The sequence below is a fragment of the Drosophila teissieri genome, chromosome 2L (genome assembly GCF_016746235.2).
Source record: "Drosophila teissieri strain GT53w chromosome 2L, Prin_Dtei_1.1, whole genome shotgun sequence".
In the NCBI taxonomy this organism is placed as follows: Eukaryota; Metazoa; Arthropoda; class Insecta; order Diptera; family Drosophilidae; genus Drosophila; species Drosophila teissieri.
This window is the reverse complement of record NC_053029.1, coordinates 23,903,071-23,928,831: the sequence shown is the minus strand read 5'-3', so window position 1 is coordinate 23,928,831 and position 25,761 is coordinate 23,903,071. Positions and strand designations below refer to the sequence as shown.

The 25,761-nt window shown below is 37.9% G+C and overlaps 1 protein-coding gene across 2 annotated transcripts in view; it reads left to right on the top strand.

Moving 5' to 3' along the window:
- Positions 1 to 2,940: 2,940 nt before the first annotated feature.
- LOC122611724 (cyclic AMP-dependent transcription factor ATF-6 alpha) overlaps positions 2,941 to 25,761 on the top strand; it is a 43,630-nt gene continuing 20,809 nt past the window's right edge. For both annotated transcript variants that reach the window (XM_043785005.1, XM_043785006.1), the window contains exons 1-2: positions 2,941 to 3,087; positions 20,216 to 21,123. In XM_043785005.1, coding sequence (XP_043640940.1) covers positions 3,060 to 3,087; positions 20,216 to 21,123 — 936 coding nt within the window. In that variant the 5' untranslated portion in view covers positions 2,941 to 3,059. The remainder of the gene's footprint in view (positions 3,088 to 20,215; positions 21,124 to 25,761) is intronic.

Sequence of the window (25,761 nt, the reverse complement as noted above, 5' to 3'; positions counted from 1 at the left end):
TATTTGAATTTTGTAACAAATAATATAGGATATTGAAATTAATCGTCACCGTCGTTGTATTGTTGTCGATCTCGTAGCCACACAGGCAGAACGCACAACTTCCTTCTTATCCGAGCAACAAACAACTCTCTCTCTACCGCTGTCGTAAAGCACTTCGCCCTCGTAGCGTTGCGCTTTTTCTCCTCGTTGATCGTCGTGTTTGCGAATTCGCCACCTCGCTAATTCGCCATCATCTTCATCTCGTCGTTGTTATCGTCGTTGTCGTTGTCTAGGGATCAGCTGTTTCATACTAGTGGGATTAGGGTAAACAGCCAAAAACCAATCCCACATACATTCTAGATCAGGATCAATAGCCGAGTCGATCTGGTCATGTCCGCCTGTCCGTCCGTCCGTATGAACGTCGAGATCTCAGGAACTACAAAAGCTAGAAAGTTGAGGTTAAGCATACAGACTTCAGAGACATAGACGCAGCGCATGTTGCCACACCCACTCTAACGCTTACAAACCGACCAAAACTGCCACGCCCACACATTTAGACACAATTAGTCAACGGCACCTCCGTTTTAATTATCTATGCATATAAGCTGCGTGATATCCTCTCTCTCTATTCATCTCAAACCCATACCTTTGGCAATGCGTTCTGCTGTTCGTTCTGCAGTTAATTAAACTCTCGCTTTCGTAACCTATGAAAGCGCGCATCGATGCCAAACTTCGCTTTTTCTATTCGTTTCATCTATTTACAACAATTATGACAAGTTCCGTATATTTGCTTCTCAAGCAGCGGTATAATTCCTTGAAGGTACAATGGCATTTTTCAACCAGACCATTGACCTTGCTGTTCTAAGTGGATGTATGGTAAAGTTTAAGTTCGTAAATAGTTAAGGACCGTGTGACAAAATAACTTTCTTTCATTATCTGATACTTTGAAGTAGTGGCGTGCGTTCAGTTATGTTTCGCGAAGGTGATTGTGTGCGAAAAAGTTTGGCAATTTAGAACATTTATCAATGCAACTTTCACAGGGTTAATTTGGATTAGGGGTCGGTTGCAACACAGGTTTATTTGGGTGTCTATCAAACTTATGTAATTGACAGGTAAGGCAGGAGGAATTGGGTTAGTAGAGATAGAGAGTTGAGAGGGTTGAATAGCTGGATGTGAACTTCTTTCGGTTTTCTGTGACCTCTGCGATGTCTTGTTCGATGACTTCGCAGATTTCTTCTTCATCCGTGAGGTCCGTTATAAGTCGTTATGTAATACGAATCTTATATTGTTTGAAATTTGGGAGACAGCAACTTTAAAGGTATTGAAGGTAGAATTCCAGAATTGTTGTCCTGATTATTATCGGTAGGCATTAATTGGAGCTTCAACATGGAATATTAAGTAAGAGGAGTCCTGAAGTGCGCTATGCATGGTGGCTATGGGATCATATTCGGAGGCGGCAGCGTATCAGAGCACAGATGGTTGACATTCTTTGCGATTCGTAGAAGTGCGTCGGCTTCTACGTTAAACTAGCTGGGCTTATAAATTTACTCGCAATTGTACTATTCAATATTTCCAACGTTTTAATTTGACGGTAAGGTTTCTGTTCCCTAATGGACACGTTAAGGGCTAATGATCGGTGTAAATTTGTATAAATGCTACGCCGTTTATGTATGATTTTCCAAAGCCCATACTATCAGGAGCATTTCTTTCTCATTTGTGGCGTAACTTTCTTTTGTTTGATTTAATAAACGGGAGATATACGCAGTTGGTCGGCACAGATGACAAGAGGATTGATTTCAAGTCATGGAATGCCTTCAGGGCGCGTTCATCTAACATTCTGCTGGATCTGAATAAGAATCGACCTATGTATAAATGGACTTCTCCAGAACGACGTGATAATCGTTAAAAATGGATTGGACTGTATTATTAAAAAAAATGTAAGTTTTGGGATCCCCCTCGAAATATAGAAACTCTTCTACGCAATACCAAAGACTCTCATAGGTCATACTCGGTGCGCGGACGCGTCAAGGCTTTCAAGTCAAGTTCTTTAACTCCAGTTATCTTGGTCGTCAGAGCCATAATCGTGTCATCTGAACGACTCAGAACTTCCTTAGTTTCTTCAATTTCCCTGACTATTAATAACGCTAAGGCACGCAGTCCTGCTGTTTATTCTCGGTCTGATATCCCGCTTATATCTTGCTTGTTCCTTTTTTTTATAAACAATTGGGTTTTTACATTTTTCTTTTTTTCTGTTTTTTTGTTGCTTCTGGTTTTTGGATTCAGAGAAATGTGTAAAAAATGTTCACTCACCATTTATAGTCCTGTTTTTTTGCCTTCTTCCTTACAGGATTCTGAAGCTCAAATTAAATTAGCTTTTGTTGGTTAGATTGTTAAATATTATGTATGTTATATTTGTGCGAGGGTTGTGTGTGTTAACGGTTGCTGTATGTGTGCATGAATGCAAATGTATATCTTGTGGTTTATTTTGGGTTAGTTATTTGGACCTGGGCGTTGTTGTCGGATAAATATCGTTTTGACTTTTCGAAACACTCCAATTGCATACTTCATACTCATACTTCATATTCATCTACTTCATACTTCATACATCTTAGCTGTCACTAGCTGCATAGCTTTTATAGTTCCGTAGATCTCGTTTATTTGGACGGACTTGGACAGTTTGTCTTGGATATAGATCGTGATTACGTATGTTTATACTTTTAGGGACGGAAACTTTTCCATTTAACTTTTCAATTCTTTTCTACAAAACGTTTTGTCCTCTATAAATTTAATGATTTATTGTTTTCTTTCCAATAACTATTCGCTTATGGACAAAAGAAGATCTCGAAACTCATTCTGCGTATTTTTCGATATCGATATATCTTAGGGAATTTCAACTGCTATGCCGGATGTGAAAAGTACACTTACTATATAAGCCTAAAATGTGAAATGGCTATTACACTATACATTATTGATAATTTTGTTTTAACGTGACAAAACGTTGTGCATTTGCTGACGTTTGCTGTGGTAATCAATTCTGGTTCAATAAACATTTTCATTTCGCATTCTATGTCTGATTAGCTATGGACATCAATGAATATAGATTATACAGTAAGTTCGTTTCTTGTTAGTAATAAATAAATCAAGTAAAATAAGTCTTTCCGAACTTTAAGGGCCTTAATTTCTATTATAAAATTTGACATACATTCGTATGAATACAATATTGTGCTTAGTGTGTTGCGCAGTGGCCGACACCATGCAATTGCAATCTAGCGCTTCACTGTGCACAGCCAAAAGTGTGCGCGCAGCTCGACTTTTAAGCTTTACACAGAGTTAATTATATTTAAATAAAGTTATACATTTGTAATGAATATTAGAGTGCAGAACAACATCGAAACAAAGATATTAGAAAAACAAGATGCGTAACGCCATAAGATTTTTATGCACACTATTTTTTTTTGTGCTGGCTCCAGGCTCTCTCGAAATGTTGTCCGAAAACCAGAGAGCGGAGAGCTCTAGAACAAGCAGCTCTCTTGTACACATGCAGTGACAGCCGACCATTGCATACATATGTGCACAAGTATGCTCATGCATTATAAATTTGACAAAATATGCCCTTCCTTTTACAAGTTCTTAGATGTCGAATATATATTATTTTTAATAAATTATCACCACGTAAAAACTGTGGTTTTGCCTTAACACAACACTTATTGGAATACAGCATAGAAATAATAATAGTCGAATCTATGTTCATAATAATACATCATAAATTTCATAAATTACCTTATATGAGATTAATCGTTACAGTATTCAGCTTGCGACGTGTATAAAATATTTCAAGGTAGAGATTCATAGGTGCATATGTTCGCACGTCCTCAAGAAATCAATTTAGCAATGAACAAGTTACATATATGTATTTATTTTATAAATAATAATTATACTCGTTACTCTTAGAGTAAAAGGGTATGATAGATTCGTTGATTAGTATGTAACAGGCAGAAGGGAGCGTTTCCGACCATATAAAGTATTCTTAATTAGCAGTCGATCTGCTCATGTCCGTTTGTCCGTCCGTATGAAGTTCAAGATCTCAGGAACTATAATTGCTAGAAAGTTGAGATTCAGCATGCAGACTCCAGTCATTTTTGTAATTTTTTTATTAGTTCTATAAATTTCTATCGATCTGCCAAAAAACATTTGGCCACGCTCACAAACCGCCCAAACTTCCACGTCCACACTTTTGAAAAATATTTTTATATATTTTTATTAGACTTGTAAATTGTGTCTCCATTTGCACAAAAAAAATTTCGGCCAAAGCTGACACGCCCCCATTTATGTAAAATGCTTTAATATTTTTTCATTTTTTTGTTAGTAGTGTAAATTTCTATCGATCTGCAGAAAAACTTTTTGCCACGCCCACAAACCGCCTAAAACCGTCAATGTTAAAGAGCCTCCTTCGCACTTTCACTAGCTGAGTAACGGGTATCAGATAGTCGGGGAACTCGACTATAGGGTTCTCTCTTGTTATACCCGTTACTCGTAGAGTAAAAGGGTATACTAGATTCGTTGAAAAGTATGTAACAGGCAGAAGGAAGCGTTTCCGAACATATAAAGTATATATATTCTTGATCAGGATTAGTAGCCGAATCGATCTGGCCATGTCCGTCTGTCCGTCTTGTAAATTTCTATCGATTTGCCAAAAAACTTTTTGCCACGCCCACCCTAACGCACACTAACCGCACAAAACTGCCACGCCCATGCTTTTGAAAAATGTTATACAATTTATTTCACATTTATGTTCGTCTTGTAAATTTAACTCTATTTACCAAAAATCGTTTTGCCACGCCCACTCTAACGCCCAAAAACGGTCAGTGTTGACATTTCTCTTCACACTTTCACTAGCAGATAGTCGGGGAATTTGACTATAGCGTTCTCTCTTGTTTTAAGTATAATCTTCTAACTCCTTTACCACCATACTATCTTGCCAAAAATCACCAGCACATGTGATCGAAAATAGTTCATTAGGGACAGTTATCTTGAAAGATGAAATGTCCCTAGCGCAAGAAAAGTTCAATTTTTCCACTTTTATATATACGGATTTTGTTTTGTCTTGTATATAAGACAATACAATCAGTTTGTATTTCTTAAGGGCCAACTTGTGCTGGTAGTCCGGACTCAATAGTCCTTTGTGGTGGTAAACTAATGGGGAAAGGTGGAATCACTGGTTGAGAAACCAGTGCGGACAAATCGGAATATCTAGCAATCCCAAGGTGGACTCTCTCCTCAACGAATTGATCGTGTAGTACCCCTTGATTGTCACTACAGACTAAAAGAATATGGGCGTTTTATACATTTATTCTTTGCCCCGAATCGATCACTTCGGCGTGCTAATCATAACTAACTAACATAACATAACTAATCATGAGCGTGTGAATTAGAGATGAGCGTCTGAGTTGCTTGATGTTGCAGGCTCCCACATCCCTCCCTTGTTGATGAGCTTCAGCTTTAATCCCTCTCTGGAAATGGGTGTCGTCTCAGTCGTTCCTGTGTCCGCTATAGGTTGTTCCGGAGGCCTGATAATAAAATGATGCGCAGAGTCGCAAGTTCCGTGAGCACGTGGCAGGTCATCGTCATCAGTTGCAGTGGTTGTAATTTGTGCTTCTTGAACCTTTTAATGAGAAATGTAAGTCATGTAACATTTCTCATTAAACTCTTTCCACCCTCAGATATTCGTATGATATCGCCTACTCTTTCTTCTACAAGGTATTCGGTAGTATCAAAGTTTGGTGTGAGTTTATGTGGGAATACAACATTTTTTAGAAATACTTTATCTCCTGCTTTAACACTAATTTCCTTAGCTCCTCTCCTTTTGTCAGCATATGCTTGTTTACTAAGTCCTGATCATTCTCTACTGAGTCATTGTATTCCCCAATTATATCTTGCACACACGGGATCTTATCTCGAATTACTCGGTTGAACATTAATTCAGTTGGAACTGACCCCGTGGTTCCATGACGTTGGGTTACGTTGTAGATCATTACAAAAGATTGAATTTCTTCCCTAAAGTTATTCTTATTCGTGTATGCTATCTTTAACCTTTTCACTAGCGACCTGTTCATATTTTCCACTTCTCCATTGGCTTGAGGCCAATATGGTGGAGTTTTTACCTGTTCGATTCCGCATTGATTACAATATGTCTTAAATTCTGAACTAATATATTGTCTCCCATTATCTGTCTTTAGTTTCTTTGGGTAGCCTAGTCTGCTAAACATTTCTTTCATAGCCTCAATTACCGAGAAGGATGCAATTATTATTTTAAACTCCGTATATCTGGAATAATAGTCAATTAGTACCAGAATGTAGTCATTGTTCGGTAACGGTCCCAAAATGTCAGTGGCTACAAAGATCCATGGCCCTTCTGGGAATGTCGGTCTCTTCATAGGCATGGGATTTGAAGCCTGCGATACGATTGTGCAGTCTATGCAGGATTTTACGAATTTCTCGGCGTCCCGGTCTATTTGTGGCCACCATACCTTGGAAAATTTTTTCCAACGGCTTATGATCCGTTATGAGCTCGAATTCCAAACCAGCTAGGTAGTAGTAAAATTTCTCAACCGCCCACACTAATGCTAGGCTTTCCTTCTCGGTTTGAGAGTAACGTTTTTCTACATCGGTAAGGCTGCGACTAGCGAAAGATATAATTTTCGGATCATTTTCACCATGAAGTTGTAATAATACGGCTCCTAACGCCACCGGGCTGGCATCAGCGACTAGCTGCGTTGTCTGTTTGGGGTCGAAGTAGTGCAAGTTAGGTATCTGGGTCAGACATAATTTAAGCTTTTCGAACGCATTCTGTTCATCAACGCCCCATATGAATTTCACATCGTTTTTCAACAGTCGTCTTAAGGGATCTGTCTTGTCTGCCAACTCCGATATAAATTTGCCCACGTAGGTTACTAGCCCCAGAAAACTTCGAGTCTCTTCTTTGTTCTTAGGTACGCAAAATGATGTGATGATTTTTATCTTTTCCAGATCAGCCTCAATGCCTTGACTTGATAAAATGTGTCCCAGGAAACTTATCTTAGAAGCCCTAAAAATGCATTTGGTTCCATTCAATACAGCATTGTTCTCCTTGAGAATGCGACAGACTCTTTTTACGGCTTCATCGTGCTCTTCCTTAGTCTTACCAAAAACTATGATGTCGTCTATGTAATTCAGGACATTTGTGGCTGGTGCCAAAAGTTGCTCAAGTCTCTTTTAAAAAATATCTCTGGCGCCGAATTGACTCCAAACATAACCCGTTTATAGCGGAATAATCCTATTGGGGTTATAAAAGTTGTTATTTTCCGGCTTTGTTCATCCAACTCAAGTTGATGGTATGCGTCTTTTAGGTCCAACCTAGAGAAGTACTTTGCATTCCGGAGTTTGGTCATGAATGCCTCAAACTTAGGGAGTGGAAAATTATCTCTCTGAAAATTGCTTTGTTTGATAAACGCATATCCAGACATAATCTGATATCACCGTTTCCCTTGAACACTATAACCATTGGGGAAATCAAGGAGCTGGGTCCATTTACTGGTTCAATAATGTCTTGTTTGAGAGACTCCTGAATTTTTCAACACACTTTGTCTTCCAGGGCAATCGGGATCCTCCGCATAGGCTGCTGTACTGGCTTTACATCATAGTCAATTGCCAATTTAACGCTTGCTCCCTTCCACTTTGGGAAGGCAGAGATTTCCTGAATGTGTCGAACCTCAAGTCCGAAACGCAAGGCTTTTAGACCAATGGCCGTTTCTCGGCCCAATAGTGACAGCTTTCCTTTTTCGATCACAAAAAAGGTGGCAATTTTCTCCGAGTTTCCACTTACTGATGCCTCAAATACGCAAATTACATTAACGATTTGGTCCGAAGCGTAGCCCTTGAACTGGTTCTGTGAGTTGGGCCGAACATTGAAGACTATGGCGTTGCTCCTTTGTAGAGATAGCCAGTCTGCTTAACAGATGAGGTTGTACCTAGACCCAGAATAAGAGATAGATGTGCTCCACCGATTCGGCATCTAATCCATTCATCCACGCCTTTACAATCGATTTTAAAACAATTCTCCGTTTTCGTCTTTTTATTGCGGCCGCTTTTATCTTGAACATTCCGAACTGAGCTGGTGGGTACCATTTCTTCTTGTGTTCTAGATCGTGATTGCCAGTGTTGTCTCTTCAAGTTTGTCCTGCATTTAGACCCAAAATGACCAAGACGGCCACACCGATTACTTTTGGCTTGTCGGGCTGGACAGGTGGAGCTGTCTGCTTTATGGTCAACTCGTCCACATCTTCCGCATTCGTTATTTTGATTTCCCGGTTTTCTTGTTGAAATCTTATTTATTGATTCTGATATAGGCTTAGTCATTGAAACTGATTGCTTTTTATTTCTTTGATTTGGCAAGCTTCGATAATCTCGTCCAGCGAATGCTCCTTTTCTAAAAGCTTCCTTTTTAAATCCACCGTTGGCCATGAGTCGATTATCTTGTCTTTTATACAGATCTCTTCTATTTCCGTTTTTGTTGATCCAAATGCACATTTTTGGATCTGTTGCCAAAGCGACAAATGCCTCTCGAACGATGAGTTCTGCTTGAGGGAGAAATATGTTGTCAACTTATCCACTAATATTTGAAACACATCATTAGGCTCGTCTTGGTTGAATTCTGCTAAAGCATCAGGTAGTGATAATGCCACTGATTGTAGTTGAGTTCCACCAAGGTGTAATAGCATGGTCCTCTTCTGCTTGAAGTTTGTGATATCCTCTGATTCTGCATAAATTTGGAACGCTCTCAACCACTTTTCCCATTCGCTACGAAGCAGTGATTTGTCGATGCTTTCACACAGGAATGGTTTTATTAGTATTTCTGTCATGATCTGTAATGAATTAATATTTACTATATTTACATGTATCGAACTGGTCGCTGTGAGCTTTTTTTTTATATTTCACAGCTCGACCCTGGTGTTTGACAAGACTAACTTTCAAATTATTTAGTTTCTTTTATATTTACATATGTCAGGCACACATATGCGTATATGTTGAGATACATACATATTTCGATAATTACGATACTCTTTTCGCCTTACTTTGGCTTTACTGCCTCTGACTTGTGTCAGCTCTTACTATGCGGCTAACAACCTCTGATATTTTTCAGATAATATTCGGCTAGCAGTCCCTGACTTTTGTCAGCTTTTAATATGCGGCTACCAGCCTCTGGTATTTTTTTTCAGCCAATTACTTGGCCTTGCGGTCTCTGACTTCTGTCAGCTATGTAACTGCCTCTGATGTTTGTCACTGTATTCACATCCCAATGAATATAATACATACACACGTACGATGACGCTTGCTTATTTGTCCCTCCGTCTTCTTTGAATTATCATCAAATTCGATGCTCGCAATTTGCCAAATTCTTCCCCCACATGCATGCGTACATGTGTATGTACATATGTATGTCAGCGTGTGCAAACATACATACATCACACCCGCATGCAGAGCTAGCAAGAGTTCAGCAAGCTGTCTACGTGACGAACATCGCACAAGAAGGAGAAGCAATAATTTTTTTCTCCTTGTGAACTGTAAATCTGCCGTTATGTTGACTCTTCTATTAGGAAGCAATTTATGTTTAAACAAACCTTATGTCAATCGGCCACTTCCAACTTGTTTTATTGTTATTTGTTTAATATCCCATCCTCGTCGCCAATGTAGTAACCCGTGATTGTCACTACAGAATAAAAGAATATGGTTGCGTTTTATACATTTATTCTTCGCCCCGAATCGATCACTTCGGCGTGCTAATCATAACTAACTCCATGAGAGCGAGCACTAGAGATTAGCGTGTGAATTAGAGATGAGCGTCGGATTGCTCCGAATCTCCAGAGGACTCCAGAGAAATAGACGCAGCGCAAGTTTGTTGATTCATGTTGCCACGCCCACTCTAACGCCCACAAACCGCATAAAACTGCCACGCCCACACTTTTGAAAAATGTTTTGATATTTTTTCATTTCTGTATTAGTCTTGTAAATTTCTATCGATTTGCAAAAAAACTTTGCCACGCCCACAAACCGCCCAAAACTGCCACGCCCACACTTTTGAAAAATGTTTTGATATTTTTTAATTTTCTTATTTGTATTGTCAATTTCTATTGATCTGCAGAAAAACTATTTGCCAGGCCCACGGTAACGCCCACAAACCGCCCACAACTGCCACGCCCATACTTTTGAAATATGTTCTGAAATATTTTCACATTTTTGTTCGTCTTGTAAATTTAACTATATACCTAAAATCTTTTTGCCACGCCCCCTGTAACGCCCACAAACCGCCAAAAGCAGTCAGTGTTGTAATTTCTCTTCCCTCTTTCACTAGCTGAGTAACGGGTATCAGATAGTCGGGGAACCCGACTATAGTGTTGTCTCTTGATTTTGCATTGTTATCGATTGTTACCATATAAAAAAACGTATTTTACATTGCCTAAACTTAATAAATATTCTAATACAGCAAAGGAATAATATTACATAAAAAATTTCATAAATTACTATATACTAAAGTAATTGTCGTTAAATTATTCAGCTTACGACGTTAAAAAAATGTGAAGGCACTGATTCCTACGTGCATATGTCGGCACGTCGGGCCTCATGAAATCAATTAAGCAATAAACAAGTTTCATACATATATGTATTTATTTTATAAATAATAATGATAGATTCGTTGAATAGTTTGTAACAGGCAGAAGGAAGCGTTCCCGACCATATCTTATCTTCTTAATATATATAAATCTCGTGTCACAATGTTTGTCCTCAATGGACTCCTAAACCACTCAACCGATTACAATAAAATTCGCACACCATGTGCAGTTCGATCCAACTTGAGAGATAGGATAGTTTAAATCTCAAATTATAGTCACAATTATCTGTTAACTCCAAATGATTCTAACCAGAGCTCGCAAATAACAGTTGACCGTTTCTTGCAGTCACCAAATAACTGTTTTTTGCGCACCACATGCGCAAATAGTCAGACAAGAACCGTTCACCAGTGTCTCTTGAACGAATGCACGGTGCTCAACCAAAAACACAATTTCGTGTTTCTCTTTTGCTCTGCTCATCGCTGACCGTTTTGCAACGAGCGAAGATTTTTTGCATTTGTTAATGTTAATTCGCTACTACCTGTAAAGCTAAACACTGAATAAGTACTAAATTTAAAGTTATATCTATCTATCTAATAAATATGTTAAAAATTTTAACTTAAAATTGTTGCAATGGTTTGTTTGCACGGAAGACAAAAGACCGTTTGCGATGAGCCTTTCGTTTTTTCGCTCTTCTGCTGACCCTCATCGAGCGAGCGTTCAGTTGGCTCGCTCTCTCTGAGTTGTTGTTGAGTGAGCATAACAAGAACAACGCGACTGAGAACTGTTGACCGAAAACCAAAACAAAGAGAAACGAAAAGTTCTGTTCAGAGCGAGAGCACACGTGCATCGTCTTTTTCGGTTGTGTTCGAGACAATTTTTGCACTGTTGTTCAGGATAAAAATGAATTGATTCAGAGTATTTTCCCGGATATACATAATAATTATTTGAATCATGAATGGCTCAGTCAACGGGCGATTTTGGCAGCCAAAAACGTTGATGTTGACGAAATTAACTTCCAGATACAACAGTTGTTACCAGGCGATCTGATGTCTTTTAAATCAATCGATACTGTTGTTGATGAAAATAAAAGTGTTAATTTTCCGATCAAATTTTTAAATTCATTAGATATCCCTGGAATGCCACCACATAATCTTCGATTAAAGATTGGTTCCCCTATTATTCTCCTCCGTAATTTGAATCCACCTCAATTATGTAACGGTACGCGTTTGGTCATCAAAAAGATCACCGGAAACATTCTTGAAGCAACCATTTTGGCTGGGAAGTTTAAAGGAAAAGTGGTCCTGCTGCCACGTATTTCGATGATACCATCAGATTCTACCATATCCTTCAAAAGGCTACAGTTTCCAATTCGTTTAGCTTTCGCCATGTCTATCAATAAATCTCAAGGTCAAACAATTCCGTCCATTTGTGGTTTAGATTTCGAAAATCCATGTTTTTCTCATGGGCAACTATATGTTGCGTGTTCACGTGTTGGGAAACCATCGAATCTATTTGTTTTAGCTAAAGACAGGTTAACCAAAAACAGTGTGCACCGATTGGTGTTAAATTAAATTGAAATTGAAAGTATTTATATTTTAAAAAATAGATATTAATGTTTAGAAGTTTAAGACTGTCTGCCTTGCCTACCTCATTCATGAGTTTGAGCGTCACATATTATTTGCTGTATTATACTGTAATATATACTTATTTGTTATAAAATTAAATGGAAATAATCAATCTGATAAATGTTTATTTTGTATTGATTTCTGCTTAATATCAAGTGTAAGAACATTTTAATTAATTGTGTTCAACGTACTTCCCCTTCAAATCTTAATCCAGTGAATTTATATACCAACATCAACATTTTCGTCTTTAATATAACAAAAACTTTAGCCACAGCAACGCGTGGCCGGGTCAGCTAGTAAAGTATATATATTCTTGATCAAGATCAATGGCCGAGTCGATCTGGCCATGTCTGTCTGGACGTTGCCACGTCCACTCTAACGCCTATAAATCGCCCAAAATTGTCCCGCCCACACCTTTGAAGAAGAGAACACTCCAGAACATTAAATCGAAAATAGGTCATTAGGTACAGTTATCTTGAAAGATGAAATAATAAGAGTTTTTTACATGGTGGCAATAGAAACAAGAGAGAACTCTACAGTCGAGTTCCCCGACTATCTGATACCCGTTACTCAGCTAGTGGAAGTGCGAAGGAGAGTCTTCAACACTGACAGTTTTTGGAGGTTTTTCGGCGTTAGAGTGGGCGTGGCAAAAAGTTTTTTGGCAAATCGATAGAAATTTACAAGACTAATACAAAAATGAAAAAATATCAAAACATTTTTCAAAAGTGTTGTCGTGGCGGTTTTAAGCGGTTTGTGGGCGTTCATACGGACAGACAGATGACATGGTCATATCGACTCTGCTATTGATCCTAATCAAGAATATATATACTTTATATGGTCGGAAATGCTTCCTTCTGCCTGTTACATACTTTTCCACAAATCTACCTTTTACTCTACGAGTAACGGGTATAAAAAGTAACATGGTGCACTCCAATAATTGTTGTGTTAAGGCAAAACTAGAGCTTTTACGTGGTGGCAATTTATTACAAATAATATAGATTATTTGCACACATACAGTGGCGGGTATTTCAGGATCCAGACTATAAAGACGTAAAATATGTAACCGACCGGCTTGGTTATGGTCTCTATGGAAAGGGTCATCAAATCTCGGTAAAACCAAGGTAGAATAAATGTATAATATTCTTCGCACGTGCAAGCATACATGTTTTACCGAAGTACTAATTTTCACATATTTTTCAACTTTGATGGAGTATATCAATCGATTCCCTACCATTCCCTGGGTTTGGAGTATAAGGTGTCGTCCTTGAATATGTTCTTTATCAGAATCAAAAGAGATCGGGTCCCCCCACGTCCCACCCCGAATTGCCCAGGCAAAAGATACTTTCAACTCAGCGTAAAAAACGCGCGGCTTAGTGCAAATTCTGCGCAAATTAAATGAATGTATAATGATTATTTATTCTTTTAATTATTCTTCAAAAATATTAAATGAAGTAAAATTTAATTATTATTTTAAACAAAAAGTGCATACATAGGTAAAAATAGATGAAAAACTTACAAAATAAAATATAAAAGAAAAAATAATATTTTTTCTTTAAAATTTATTTATTTTTTGTTTTTTTGTTTCATAGAAAACAAATAAAAAGTATTTGTCGAAATTGGATAAAAATTGAGAAAACTGCCTCCAAAAACATTAATTTTGGGGTATAAAATCTGCTATTTATCACAAAATTATGAATTTATCTCAAATGATTCAAGAGTTATGATTTTTGTACACCTAAAGTATCTAAGGCGCCACTGTGCGTCGCTGCATGGTCCAGTAGCGTCGCTGTTTGGTACAGGTTTCCACATCCTTCCTTTATTTATATGACGGAGCTTCAGGTGTTTCACATTCGAAGGAGAGTGTTGAGCACGTGCTGCAGACTGCTGGTCTTCTAGAGCCTCCTGAAAAGATGTTGGAATGGCTTGGAGGGTACCCGATCCGGGCACTGGTGGGACAGATACGTCGCTTGGTATCTTCTGCCCCCACCTACTATCTTTACTATGTTAATTTGTCTCTAAAATACATTAAACTCAGTTTGGTCGAAAGTCGGTGTTAATTTATTTAGAAAAACTATGTTTTGTACCAACACTTTATCGCCCATTTTAATATCAATACCCTCTCTTTTTATCTGCTGCTTTCTTCCCTTTTTCTTTTTGCATGATGTCTCTATCTCTTTCCGCAGAGTCTGTGAACTGTTTATTTAATTCTTCAATCCCTGGTATTTTGTCGCGTATTATTCAATTAAACATCAATTGAGTTGGAGCTATCCCGATGGTTTCATAGCTGATTCTCCTGGGTGTCCTTCATTTGCCAATTCAAGTACCCGTTTGCAAGGATTTGTTGGGATTACAATGCGATATCCTCTTAGCAGGAGAGGTCTTATAGTCGACAATTCAAATCGAAATAAATATAATTGGATATATATATATAATGGATAATTTCGTTGCTGTTTCTTGTTCCCATCGACAAATTCTTCGTCTCGCAATTACGATTCAGCAATCTCTGAGATGGTCATTAACTGGGGAATAGCGCTTTCCACTATCCGCAAGATGATATTTCCCATTCATCAGATATGTATATTTTCCTTTCAAGTTTTATAGATTACTTTAAAATTGTATGATTAAGGGCGTAGTAATTATCTCTTCGATGTCGGTTTGTAGATAGCCCCTAAAGGCTTGTGATCTGTTACCAGCTCAAAATGTAGACCAGCAATAGTATAATTTCTCTACTGTCCAAGCGAGTGCTATATTTCGCCGTTTGAAAGTGGCGTCTTTCAATCTCAGTCAGGGCTTTTCTAGCAAATGAAATAATCAACGGATCACTGTTTGTATCAAACTGCAGAAGAACCGATCCAAGAGGTACAGGGGTAGCTTCCGTTATTAGCCGGGTGCGGTTTTAGATGCTCCAAATGAGCATTTATACATTTGTTGGCGTAACCGCAAAACCATTTTGAAAAATCTACATTAAATGCCTCTCAAATGTAAAGTTTTGTTTAGGGTTTGTCAACTAAAATCGATTTCCATTAACAATAGCTACTGGCAAGAAAAACGCAACAGTCTGCAATTGCACTATGTAGTAGTTTATTCCTCTTTTGCTTTGGCGATGTTACGTTCTCAACTTCGATATGTACATATATCGAACGCTCGTAGCCATTTTCCTTATTCGCTTCGCTATAGGCCTTCCCATAAGAATGCTTTCAAATTGTGCTCAGCCATGTTTTGTTTGCAATCTAAAGATCAAAAGAAAATATATCTATAATTACATTTTCGCCGTCTAAGACCAACAATTTATTGATCTTACTTTGGCTTGTATAGTTTATCATCCATTCAAATTCTGTGAATACATATGTCAAGTGAATACAGCTTGTAAAGAGAATTGGGCTAGAGGCATTTCGTTAAGTTCATTAAATATTTGAGTTGATGTGTGAATATTCCAGTGTGTGTTTTCCACTTGTATTTTTTGTTTCACTGTAGAGCAACTATTATTTGTGATGTCTGATCTTGTTTTTTTATATTTTGTGTGGATAGGATAAAGTTCCAGTTTATTTTCAGCAAACGTGCAGGTGCTTGCATTTTGTGGTGGAGAGTTTGGCACCTGAGTATTGGCAACTTTTTAATATTGTAGTGATAATGGAGATTTAGATTATTTTTATATAAATATTGTTTTTATTTTAGTTTTAGAATCAAATTGTAGTCATTAGCATATGCGCCTAGGCTAATGTGAGTTGATTATTCGAGTGTCATGAATGGGTTGGAAGGAAAAGAAGTCGGACATAATACGAATCAGTATAGTTATACCCGTTACTCGTAGAATAAAATTTAAAGTATGTAACTTAGAAGGAAGCATTTTCGTTCCTATAAAGTATTAATATTCTTGATCAGTATCAATAGCCAAGTCTATCTGACTATGTCTGTCCGCCAGTACGAACGTCGGGATCTCAGGAACTATTAAAGCTATAGAGACAGGTGCAAGTTTGTTCCCTGATGTTCCCACGTCCACTTTAACGCCCACAAAAATAAAAAAAAAATGGAATATAAAAGAAATCGAAATCAAAAAGATTTTTGAAAAATCTACATTAAATGCCTCTCAAATGTAAAGTTTTGTTTAGGGTTTGTCAACTAAAATAGATTTCCATTAACAATAGCTACTGGCAAGAAAAACGCAACAGTCTGCAATTGCACTATGTAGTAGTTTATTCCTCTTTTGCTTTGGCGATGTTACGTTCTCAACTTCGATATGTACATATATCGAACGCTCGTAGCCATTTTCCTTATTCGCTTCGCTATAGGCCTTCCCATAAGAATGCTTTCAAATTGTGCTCAGCCATGTTTTGTTTGCAATCTAAAGATCAAAAGAAAATATATCTATAGTTACATTTTCGCCGTCTAAGACCAACAATTTATTGATCTTACTTTGGCTTGTATAGTTTATCATCCATTCAAATTCTGTGAATACATATGTCAAGTGAATACAGCTTGTAAAGAGAATTCTCTTCACGCAGGCTTCCATTGTTACAGCTATATTCGGCACAGCCTTTTCGTTTCAGTCTTTCAATATTACAGCTTGTAAAGATAACTCTACGCAGCATTCCTTTACTACAGCTTGCATCACTAACACTCTTCAACTCAGTATCTTTTCTAACAGCTTGCAATGAGATCTCTTTACGCAGCCGTTCGTAATTGCAGCTTATCAAGAGATCTCACTTTCTCTCCTGACTCAGCTTCTATTCACCGTTATTTGGTTTCTTTTCTTCTTTTCCCTTTCTATTGCATGCACTTATTTTATTTTGGACTTTGGATTTTAACTTAATGTTCCTCCGACTGTACTATTCCCTTCAGTACCAAAATTCCTCGCCCGCACTTTTCCTCGCGAGAGTTCGAAAAACAAAACACAAATCTCACAGGCTTTTTCTAGCAAAGTTTCAAACATTGAAGTCAAGCCGAATTCTGTCGTGGCTCTGTCGTTGCCTCTGCCCGCAGTTCATATTTGTTGTTGTTTTTTTGAAGTAGTTCAGAGCAGTGACCGAAAATGAGAGTGAGTGATCAGAGAAGTCAAAATCAGAGTCGAGAAAAAAACGCTATGTATAGGCTTCTGAATACCGTTCTAATAATTGGTGGGATATTTATATATTTTTAAGTGTATATTTAATTTATATTTGTTTTAAGGGTTTTAAATTTTGCAACAAATTAAACTGTCGCTATAGGCAACGCCAATGCGTCCGTTTTTAATTATTTGTCTTTGTAATTCTAATTACACGGGATCATTATGGTCGAAAATACCCTGGCAAGCGCCTGTCAGAATTTTCGCTTTCGTTTTCCGTCACCCCTTTTCCTTTGCATTTGCATTCAATTGTATAACGTAACAAGTAGTGTTTGGAACATTTTCAACGTTAAATATAAAAAGCTGGTAAGTAGTGTTTCGCATTGATAAATTAGCAAAGCTAATTGCTTTCCAAACTACATAATATAATTATCATTAAAAATTTTTTTTTTACAGATATCATAAGCAAATTAGAAGGCCAGCAGCCAGCAGAGAAGGCCTTGGCCCACGCACTGGCACGTGTAAAAAACAATACAAACAAAAAAAGGAAAAAATTAATGTAATAAAAGAAAAAATAAAAATTTAATTTAATATTTAAAAAACTTGTTTACGTTTTGTATGGAAATTCCTCGCCGCTTTGTATAAAAGGGGACTAATGATTCCTTAGAGAATCCTTAGGGATTGGTACTGAAAGGTTTAAGTGCGAGTTGGAGGGCTGTTGATTTTTCTAATATAGAGTCAATTGTTGATTTGTATCGTGGAGGCTTGGTGTACGATATTTTATGGATTTTATGAATTTAGTTGTAAGTAGGTCCATCCTATCTGGTCTGCTCGTGCTTCGTTAAGGATCTTGTCAATAGGTGTCGTTTTGAATACGACAAGAGCAGCTCTGAAGGCAGTTTTTATTGTTGTTCTCACTTTTTGTAGTGTTGTTTGTGGGCAATATCCCTAGATTGAAAGCCGGTAGATTTTTGCGATAAAGATCTCTTTTGTGATGGCTATGTTGCAGATAAATTTTGGGCTAGAGGCATTTTGTTAAGTTCATTAAATATTTGAGTTGATGTGTGAATATTCCAGTGTGTGTTTTCCACTTGTATTTTTTGTTTCACTGTAGAGCAACTATTATTTGTGATGTCTGATCTTGTTTTTTTATATTTTGTGTGGATAGGATAAAGTTCCAGTTTATTTTCAGCAAACGTGCAGGTGCTTGCATTTTGTGGTGGAGAGTTTGGCACCTGAGTATTGGCAACTTTTTAATATTGTAGTGATAATGGAGATTTAGATTATTTTTATATAAATATTGTTTTTATTTTAGTTTTAGAATCAAATTGTAGTCATTAGCATATGCGCCTAGGCTAATGTGAGTTGATTATTCGAGTGTCATGAATGGGTTGGAAGGAAAAGAAGTCGGACATAATACGAATCAGTATAGTTATACCCGTTACTCGTAGAATAAAATTTAAAGTATGTAACTTAGAAGGAAGCATTTTCGTTCCTATAAAGTATTAATATTCTTGATCAGTATCAATAGCCAAGTCTATCTGACTATGTCTGTCCGCCAGTACGAACGTCGGGATCTCAGGAACTATTAAAGCTATAGAGACAGGTGCAAGTTTGTTCCCTGATGTTCCCACGTCCACTTTAACGCCCACAAAAATAAAAAAAAATTGAATATAAAAGAAATCGAAATCAAAAATATTTAGATTACTCTTAGCCCCTATATCACTACCACGTCCACACTCTCTTATTTTTATTGACGATTTCTATCGATATGCCGAAAAGATTTTTTTCGTTCGTACTCCCACCAGATTAGTAACGGGTATCTGATAGGATTTTCTCTTGTTTTACTTAGAAAATGTGATAAGTTTTCAAATTATTTATTGTCGGTTCTTTTGATGACTGTGTATTTAGGTTGGCCTAAATGTTTATGGTACATGATAATTTACGTGTGCCAGGGGCTCTTCCAATGTTGTTTTTTTATGGGCTAGCGGCCTACACGTCTATTTGTCTTTGATGTGTTTGTTTTTATATATATTTGCTTATATGTTTTTACAGGTCAGAGTTGTTGTTACCGATTCGCAGTAGGGAATCTCAGTAATAACATCTTATCTGCAAGAGGTTTGAGGTGTAACTGAGTTTTATAATTGCTTTTGCTGTTTTCTGTATAGTCTTACATATATACCTCATAGCTAGGATATATATAGGGGTGGGGTATAGAGTAGGATAGCTGTTACATACTTTTCAACGAATCTAGTATACCCTACTTTACTAGTGTCGGGAATACATTAAGTAAATATGAGCCATTTAAGAAAATCTGTATTCTTGGTCAGGATCCCTAACCGAGTCGATCCTTCTGTTTAAGAAGTTAGTTAAGATTAATTATATAGATCTATGCTGTGCAAGTTTGTTTAAGTACTTCACCATGCCCACAAACTGTCAGAACCGCCATGCTCTAACTTTTGGGAAATATTTCTAGGCAAACTTTGTCGCACTGGTAGTGCCAATGCTGATCAACATACTGGCGATATCAACTATTTGGGGCTTTCCGTTTTTATTTACCCGTTGCTCTTAGAGTACATTTTTATACTATATTCTTTAAAAAGTACGTAACAGGTAGAAAAAAGCGTATTTGATCCTAGCTGAGTCGATCTGGCCATGTCCGTCCGTCTGTCCGTATGAACGCTGTAATCCCGGGAACTATAAAAGCTAGAAAGTAGGTTTAAAGCATTTAGGTTGCAAAGTTTTCAAAAATGTTTTAAAATTATTATTTATTTTTTTTTAGTTTTTCTTGCTTATGGGCAAATAGACAAAGGGTCTTTTTTGTTTCTATAAAATATTTTTTGGAAAATGATAATTATTTTTGTAATATTCGAAAGAATTTATAATATTTTATTCTTCAAGATAAATAACACAATATTTTTCAGATGATTTATCGCTGTTGGGAGAAACGGACCAAAATGACTACGACAATAATGTTTTACACGACATTCTGAACTCATCCGCATTCTGCAATGATACATCGCTAGATCTGAACGAATTAATACCTGACCATCAAAATGAACTCTTTGAATTGCATTTCTCGTCAAACCCAAAAGCTTTAGAATTTTGCTCGAATACAATGCCTTCGAGTTTCGCTATTTCTGGTGAAATTAAAAGAAATGTAAATCATATGCCTGAACCCAATGCGTCTCCCACTATAAGTTTAAGCAGTTCAAATGTAAATGATACTTCTAACGAATTACCGGAAGGAGCACCATATCCACTAATAGTCGATTCAGATAAAGTTGAACACTTTTTTGAACATACTAAAGTTACGAGTATCAACAAAGAATTCAACAGCACGTTTTGTAACCTATCTGATATCAAAAACGTTTTGCAGGAAAACTCCCACGATTCGGGGCTTACTTCATATAACACTTCGACAATTAATTCATCTTTAGCCAATACCTGGCCAATAAATACTAAGCTGTACACAGATCAGGTATCAAAACCTGATTTACCTTTGTCAAAGACAATATGTTTAAGTTCACATGATTACAAAGCGCTTATGCAAACAGTGAAATGTCCCGGAGATAGGGCCTTCAAAAGAAATTTTAATGTCGGGTCTAAGATTTTAAATAATGTTATAAACAAAAAAAATGGAACAATTGTACAATCATTAAAAGAAAGCACTCAATCACATACAATAAATGAAAAAATCTACAAAAAACATCAACGTATGATTAAAAACCGGGAGTCTGCATCCTTATCCCGCAAAAAAAGAAAGGCGTATGTTGTTTCATTGGAGACTCGAATAAATAACCTTGAAAAAGAATGCGAAGGACTAACCGCTGTAAGTACTATCTTTAAATTAATAAACATTTAACACATTTTAACTTATCCTTCGGAAGCAAATATGGAAATTTAACCTTCCTTTACACCACCAACAGCATAGCTAAAATTTAACTAAATTTAAGGAATTAAACATTAACATCTCCTCCAAGATATATACATATTGAATTGATCAGGATCACTAGCCGAGTCGATCTGCCCGTTTTCGTAAGTGAAAACATATAAACGTCTAGATCTCAGGAACTATAAAAGTCTGATGGTTGTGATGAAGCTCGCAAATTCTATAGATATAAAGAGGAATCTCTTGAACGGCATGAAAGCTTTGTTCTGCCAATTCCTTCAATACCCGCACAAGCAACTATTGCTTTTTAGTCCGCTGGGTGATCCTCCGGAACTTGCAAATGATTATGCTTCTATTTATACCATCGCAGTAACATAAGCTACAGAAATGGCTTCTGAGGGGGGTTGACTCTAATCTGCTTCTGCTGATACTAATATTATGCTGATACAGTGTTTCAATTTCGGTAGCCAATGTCGGTTTGGATGCTACAGCATTGACATTTACCGTAAAAACTTATTCAATAAAAACTTTTCTGCTTTCGAACCAGCAGTTATTTAACCACTTAATCCGAAGCAAATTCTTTGTGGGATGGAGTCTTCATCGCTTATCAACTGCCCTAGTTCTGCTTTTTTAGGTGTTCAGCGATTGCGATGTTGATATTGAGTTACTTTCCTTCAAAATATTCCGTCCTAATGGAAACTTATTTGGTGAGTGTTGCTATGACCCTCCATTCTCTGTCGCTTCCATCTTTTTCCGGTATCTCTCGGCCATCCAGATTATCTCCAGATTCACTATTTATGCTTAATACCTTAAAACGATAGATTGCGCAAACGTAAATTAAATGACTCGCAGATATCTTTCTCAATTTCCTCAGTTTACCGAGGAGTCCCAGAAAGAGAGTTTGGAGAAAAGCAATCCGTAGAGAGTTTAGAGAAGCGGAATCTGTAGAGAGTTTGTAGAGAGAGAATATGGAGAGCGAGAGTGCGACGGCACGTACTTGAGCAGGACAGCAAGTCAACAGTAAGCGTCGACGTGCCATGGTAAGGGGACCAGGGTAAGGAGAGACCAGACCAAGTTAGACTTTGGACAAGGCCAACGGTAAAACCGTTAACTTTGGATCCGGAAACTGGAGACAATAAGGATTAACCGTTAAAGGAGGCCTATATAAACAGGAAACTAGGCAGTCAAGGAGAACGAGGATACAAGTGAGCAACGCGAAGCAACGAAGTCAGAAAGGGAGCTACATCCGTGATAGTCAACAAGGAGCAAGATCGCTACGTCGAGACGTACGGCACAAGAAAAGCTTCCGAATTAAGACACAGGTAGCTGAGGTCCACCAACACGAAGCACGGTTAGGTTGACCAGACCCTGGCGTTAGCCCAGCGAGTCCGAAAGCATTTAACAGGCGGGCCCCAAACCTTACAAGGACCCGAGTGAGCGGCGGGAATTGTGGTGAGGACCGGGTCGACTGTATCGGAGATTATGTACGTGAACCCGGCGATTGTCTGGTGCGTCCGTGAGAACCGAGCAGGCGTGGTACCGGCGCCACCAGTCAGAGCAGACGGGGTTGATGCGTTGTCGTTTTACCAGGCGATTGACTTGGGGATCGAAGCAGGAAGCTACAGTGAAGCTACCAGCGACACGGTCCGAACAGAACAGCAGAACGAAGCCGCTGAGCAGGCCATCCATGTCCGTCCGCACCAGCTAGTGGAAAGGGTTGGAGTGAAACGTTCGTCTTTCAATGGGCTTTCGCCTTCGACGGGAGCAGACCCATCACGGGAGATTAGAATCACAGTGTGAAATCTAGTCAAAAAATGAAAATCAAGGAAACGAGAACTGCTATGTGTTGTTACTGGAAACTGGGTGATCACGTTAAATATATACTTGGTGGGACGAACACACGAAATCTTCTGAGCTAGCCGCACGTATCTCGTAGCCAGCAGACCACAAAAATCGTTTTACGTTGCATAGCTCAATTCGAAGATCCATTAGATAATTTTGTTGTGCTAGCAGGGCTAGTAAAAGTCGATTAACATCGAATAATCTCCAGCTTAATCGGCCAAGGTTTCCAATCCATAGTACAAACAGATGTGGTCTTGTCCGATTTCAGAAAAGCTTTTAATTTGTTTAATCATGAACTAATGATCTATATATTTATGGCATTATTTAAAAAATATTTTAGTTTGATAGGATAATTATAGCATCAAAAAGGTATTTACTTGTAGTGTGTTGTAGTCATCCATTTCCAATTTTAACACATGACGGGGCATATGTTTATAAAACACGTCCGTATAGTTATAATTCAATTTATTCAACGTTCGTTTTTTCTTATAAAAAAACCGTCTCTGCCTATACCGCGGAGCTGCGCCGCCGGACATGCTCTTATATATTTATTATTTACATTCTTATGAGTATTGCTGTTACTCAACGTTTAAGGGATAAGGAGTGCTATACGCTGACTTACGACCCTCAGGTAGTGATATCATATAATATTATACATTGTACCATATTCAATAATACAAAATGCTTATTATCTTATATCAAATGGTCCCTACATAATAAACCTACCGATCACCGATCAGGTGTAGATAAATTTAAGACATTAAACGGTAAACCGAGTAACCTGTTTGAAGGCAGTGCTTTGGTTACTTGGGAGCAATTAAGTTTAGCTCTTAAAGCTCAATTTCAGGATGGTCGAAGTGACAGAAATCGGTACGGCGTCTCAAACGTCTCAAAGGAAACAACAACCATCGGAAATATTTGACAAGTTTTATGACGAAATACTTTATATTGCGAGTAAACTTTCGACACCAATGACAGAACCAGCATTGTGTGTTAACTGAAATTCAACATGAAATATTACACGTATCTCCCAGTTGCGTCACATTGTTTGAACAAGCAAAATATTCGTCGTCTCTAGGAGCAAATTTCATACGGCCTAGTATTCGGGATGGGAATCGACTGCGTGGATATGGAAATCTCAGGATTTATATCTGGGAATAAATTATTGCGTGAATTTAATGCGAATTAAAGTCTACCTACTACAGTTCCGCGAGTAGCAAGTCTCCCCAACGATCAAAACCAGGTAACCATAACGTCGCAACAGAAAATACAACTAGCAGCGGCCATAAAATTATCTTCCTCATTCAAGGAAGAAAGTTCCCTTAGAAGAAAGTGCACGAGGCAAAACTGCCTTAACCGTTCCAGGTTTAAACTCATTGATAAAATCATTCCGCCTTCGCTAAGGAACGAAGCTTCGTTCATCTCGATGACCTGCTAGTTGTGTCATCTGCATTTGATAAACAAATCGCAGTCTTATGTGGAAAAATCCCATTTTTGTCGAAAAGAGGTCAAGTACCTGGGTCATGTAATTGGACACGGAACAAATCAAACTGATCCAGAAAAGGTGGAAGCTATTATAGAATTCCCAGTCTCGCGCTTTTTGTGTAGTAAATAGAGGCCCTCTATATACCCTGTATGTATACAATGCACGCTTATATTTCGTTACCGATCATAGATTTATTCCTCTCTAACGAATCAGGAATAAGAAAATATGTATAACCATTTGGTCATTTTCATAGCTCGCAAATAACTGTCAACCGTTTTTCGTTTCGCGGTCTGCACTCGAACACAGCCGAAAAAGACGATGCGCGCGTTCTCTCGCTCTGAACAGAACTTTTCGTTTCTCTTTGTTTTGGTTTTCGGTCAACTGTTCTCAGTCGCGTGGTTCTTGTTATGCTCACTCAACAACGCTCGCTCGTTGAGGGTCAGCAGAAGAGCGAAAAAACGAAAGACTCATCGAAAACGGTCTTTTGTCTTCAGTGCCTTTTAAATAAAGCTTAGCAACATTTTTTTGGCACAAAAATTAAAACACTCCAAACGCACCGAATCCACAAGAACGTGTGACTTACAAGTTGACTGATAATTCGCATATACATACACAAATGCAAATGTAAAAGACTTTTATTTTCTTCGCTCGTTGCAAAACGGTCAGCGAATAAGCAGAGCAATAGGGAAACACGAAATTGGTTTTTGGTTGAGCACAGACCCTTCGTTTAAGAGACACTGGTGAACGGTTCTTGTCTGATTTTTTGCGCAAGTGGTGCGCAAAAAACAGTTATTTGGTGACTGCAAGAAACGGTCAACTGTTATTTGCGAGCTCTGGTCATTTCTTTCATTGCTTTTTCAGTCGCAAATAAAATTCCGCAGCGAACACACGGTGTTTCTCTTATAGAATTCTGCCGCTCAATAGGTTATGGGCCCAGACATTGGTGAATTTGATAAAGTTTTTGGTTGAGCGGTGTCTGACTCACGATCAAGAACAATGAGTGCTCTTTATCAAATTGAAAAGTTAGAGGAGAAAAACTATGACACGTGGAAAGTACAGATGCGATCTGTATTGGTGCATTTCGGGTTATGGAGTGTGACGTCAGGAGAGCTAACAGCAACGAACATTCCAGAGGGACACAGCTTTGTGGCTTTGGACAATAAGGCGTTAGCAACATTAACACTGAGTGTTCAGTTGGCCTACATCAAGAATTACTCGACTGCTGTGGAGGCATGGAACAAATTGAGGGA